We start from the raw sequence: 3,879 nt of genomic DNA, 5'->3' as shown, positions 1-3,879 counted from the left end.
TTGGCTCCCAAAGCCTGGGATGGGGCTCCCGGGGGCCCCGCGGCCCCTCCGGAATGCCGGGATGCCCGTGCCATTCCCGCTGTCCCCGCAGGCGTTCTTCGAGAGCGCCAGCCTCATGTCGCAGGTGTCCCACGTGCACCTGGCCTTCGTGCACGGCGTCTGCGTCCGCGGCTCTGAGAGTAAGTGCGGAACATTCCCGGCCCCTTTTCCCGCCCGAATCCCGGGGGATCATCCCGGATTTTCCCCGCAGACATCATGGTGGAGGAGTTTGTGGAGCACGGGCCCCTGGATGTGCTGCTCCGCAAGGAGAAGGGCCGGATCTCCGTGGGGTGGAAAATCACCGTGGCCAAGCAGCTGGGAAGCGCCTTGAGCTACCTGGTAATTCCAGCTGGGAATTCTCGTGGATGTCCTGCAGTGCTTCCCCTCCATTTTCCAAGGAAATAACCCCATTTTGGGGATTATTCCGCCTTTCCTGCAGCCCATTCTCGCTCTTTCTTCCCCGTTCTGGGAATTCCAGTCCTCCACGGATTCATTTTGGGGCTGGGAAAAGCGAGGGATGGGGATGGGATTCTGAGCAGGGAGTTGGGAACGGGGCTGGAAAAGCCCTTTTTATCGTTTTATTCCCTGTTTTGGGTTGATTTCGGAGCAAAATCCCAAGATAGGAAGGTGAAATTCCAGCCAGGAATTCCAGCTTTTATATCCCAGAGGCTTCGCCTTGCCCTGTGGCATCACTGGGATCTTTCCCAATATTTTTTTTCCCAATATTCGCTTATTATTGGGAAACTGTTGGAATTTTTCATTGGAAAAATTATTATTGGAACATTTATTATGGGAAAATTATGGCGATTTTTTAATGGGGAAATTTATTACTGGTAAATTTATTATAGGAAAATTATTATGGGAAAAAAATTTTAGTGGGGAAATTTATTATTGGGAATTTTATTATCAGAAAACCGGAAAATATTCACGATAAATAAACAATAATAGATTTTTTTTTTTTGGGGGGGAGGGGGAAAAAATTGAATTGGGGAAAAAAATTCCCAATTTTCCCTTTTCCCTCTGCTTTTCCCAGGAGGATAAGAACCTGGTGCATGGGAATGTGTGTGCCAAGAACATCCTGCTGGCCAGGAAAGGGCTGGAGGACGGATCCGTGCCCTTCGTGAAGCTCAGCGATCCCGGGGTCAGCTTCACGGTGCTCTCCCGGGAAGGTACGGGATCATCCCGGCCTGGAATGGGGCAGGGATGGATTTCCGGGGGGAAAGTCCAGGATCCCATCATTTTATATTAAATATCCCATGGTTTATACCTTTAATTTCTCATATTTTATACCTTTAATATCCCGTATTTTTATGTTTAATATCCTATACTTTACACCTTTAATATTCCTTAGTTTTGTATTTAATACCCCACATTTTCCACCTCGAATAGCCCACATTTTACAGCCTTAATATCCCACATTTTTCTATTTAATATCCCACATTTTCCACCTTGAATATCCCACATTTTTCTACTGAATATCCCACATTTTCCACCTCGAATATCCCACATTTTCCATCTCGAATAGCCCACATTTTTCTGTTGAATATCCCACATTTTACACCTCGAATATCCCATACTTCTATACACGATATAAATACATAAAAATATTTCATTCCCACCCCATCCCAACACTTCTCCCGTGGGATCCTCCCCTCAGAACGCGTGGACAGAATTCCCTGGATCGCCCCGGAATGCGTCCGGGATATCGGGAACCTCACCACAGCCGCGGACAAGTGGAGTTTTGGGACAACACTCCTGGAAATCTGCTTCGACGCCGACGTCCCGCTGAAGGAGCGGACACCCTCCGAGGTGATTCCCGCTGTTTTCCTCATTCCTGCCTGGATTTGAAGGTTGGAGAGTGAGTTTTTTTGCCTCGGTTTTCCCGCAGAAGGAGCGTTTTTATGAGAAGAGGCACCGGCTGCCGGAGCCTTCCTGCCGGGAATTGGCCTCGCTGATCTCCCAGTGCCTCAATTACACCCCTGTGGAGCGTCCGTCCTTCCGGACCGTCCTGAGGGATCTCACCCGGCTCCAGCCGCACAGTGAGGGAAAATCCCGGGATTTTGTGGGGGAAAAGGGGCGTGAGGGGATCTCACCCGGCTCCAGCCGCGCCGTGAGGGAAAATCCCGGGGTTTTGTGGGGGAAAGGGGCGTGAGGGATCTCACCCGGAGGGGGCGGGCACGCCCCCCGCCCCCAGCCGCTCCGTGAGGGGCGGGAAGGGGAAAATCGCGGCATTTTGTGAGGGAAAGGGGGAAAATCCCGGTGTTTTGTGGGGGAAAAGGGGCGTGAGGGGATCTCACCCGCCTCCAGCCACACAGTGAGGGGATAGAAGGGGAAAATCGCGGCATTTTGTAAGGGAAAGGGGGGAAATCCTGGTGTTTTGTGGGGGAAAAGGGGCGTGAGGGATCTCACCCGGCTCCAGCCGCGCCGTGAGGGGCGGGAAGGGGAAAATCGCGGGATTTTGTACGGGAAAAGGGGGAAAATCCTGGGGTTCTGTGGGGGAAAGGGGCGTGAGGGATCTCACCCGGCTCCAGCCGCGCCGTGAGGAGCGGGAAGGGGAAAATCGCGGCATTTTATGGGGAAAAGGGGGAAAATCCTGGGGTTCTGTGCGGGAAAGGCGTGAGGGGTCTCACCCGGCTCCAGCCGCACCGCGAGGGAAAATCCCGGTGTTTTGTGGGGGAAAGGGGCGTGAGGGATCTCACCCGGCTCCAGCCGCGCCGTGAGGAGCGGGAAGGGGAAAATCGCGGCATTTTGTGAGGGAAAGGGGGAAAATCCCGGGGTTTCGTGGGGGAAAGGGGCGTGAGGGATCTCACCCGGCTCCAGCCGCGCCGTGAGGAGCGGGAAGGGGAAAATCGCGGCATTTTGTGAGGGAAAGGGGGAAAATCCCGGGGTTTCGTGGGGGAAAGGGGCGTGAGGGATCTCACCCGGCTCCAGCCGCGCCGTGAGGAGCGGGAAGGGGAAAATCGCGGCATTTTGTGAGGGAAAGGGGGAAAATCCCGGGGTTTCGTGGGGGAAAGGGGTGTGAGGGATCTCACCCGGCTCCAGCCCCACAGTGAGGGGCGGGAAAGGAGGAAAATCCCGGGGTTTTGTGGGGAAAAAGGAGCGTGAGGGGTCTCACCCGGCTCCAGCCGCACCGCGAGGGAAAATCCCGGTGTTTTGTGGGGGAAAGGGGCGTGAGGGATCTCACCCGGCTCCAGCTGCGCCGTGAGGGGCGGGAAGGGGAAAATTGCGGCATTTTGTGAGGGAAAGGGGGAAAATCCTGGGGTTTTGTGGGGGAAAGGGGTGTGAGGGATCTCACCCGGCTCCAGCCCCACAGTGAGGGGCGGGAAAGGAGGAAAATCCCGGGGTTTTGTGGGGAAAAAGGAGCGTGAGGGGTCTCCCCCGGCTCCAGCCGCACCGCGAGGGAAAATCCCGGTGTTTTGTGGGGGAAAGGGGCGTGAGGGATCTCACCCGGCTCCAGCCGCGCCGTGAGGGGCGGGAAGGGGAAAATCGCGGCATTTTGTGAGGGAAAGGGGGAAAATCCTGGGGTTTTGTGGGGGAAAGGGGGGGGAGGGGATCTCCCCCGGCTCCAGCCGCGCCGTGAGGGGCGGGAAGGGGAAAATCGCGGCATTTTGTGAGGGAAAGGGGGAAAATCCTGGGGTTTTGTGGGGGAAAGGGGGGGGAGGGGATCTCCCCCGGCTCCAGCCGCGCCGTGAGGGGCGGGAAGGGGAAAATCGCGGCATTTTGTGAGGGAAAGGGGGAAAATCCTGGGTTTTGTAGGGGAAAAGCGGGGAAATCGCGGGATTTTGTGGGGGAAAAGGGAGATGAGGATCCTAGAGGCGTTGGGGATGTGGTGGTGGGGGA

The 3,879-nt window shown here is 55.5% G+C and overlaps 1 protein-coding gene across 1 annotated transcript in view; it reads left to right on the top strand.

Moving 5' to 3' along the window:
* The window catches only part of TYK2 (tyrosine kinase 2), a 19,173-nt gene that overhangs the window by 9,744 nt on the left and 5,550 nt on the right, over positions 1–3,879 (top strand). Inside the window, exons 14-18 of the mRNA XM_017742324.1 lie at positions 92–179; positions 251–378; positions 1,073–1,208; positions 1,697–1,848; positions 1,928–2,078. Coding sequence (XP_017597813.1) covers positions 92–179; positions 251–378; positions 1,073–1,208; positions 1,697–1,848; positions 1,928–2,078 — 655 coding nt within the window. The remainder of the gene's footprint in view (positions 1–91; positions 180–250; positions 379–1,072; positions 1,209–1,696; positions 1,849–1,927; positions 2,079–3,879) is intronic.

The sequence above is a fragment of the Corvus brachyrhynchos genome, unplaced genomic scaffold (genome assembly GCF_000691975.1).
Source record: "Corvus brachyrhynchos isolate BGI_N302 unplaced genomic scaffold, ASM69197v1 scaffold248, whole genome shotgun sequence".
NCBI classification, from domain to species: Eukaryota; Metazoa; Chordata; class Aves; order Passeriformes; family Corvidae; genus Corvus; species Corvus brachyrhynchos.
The sequence above is the reverse complement of the archived record's forward strand: the minus strand, read 5'-3'. Positions and strand labels throughout refer to the sequence as shown.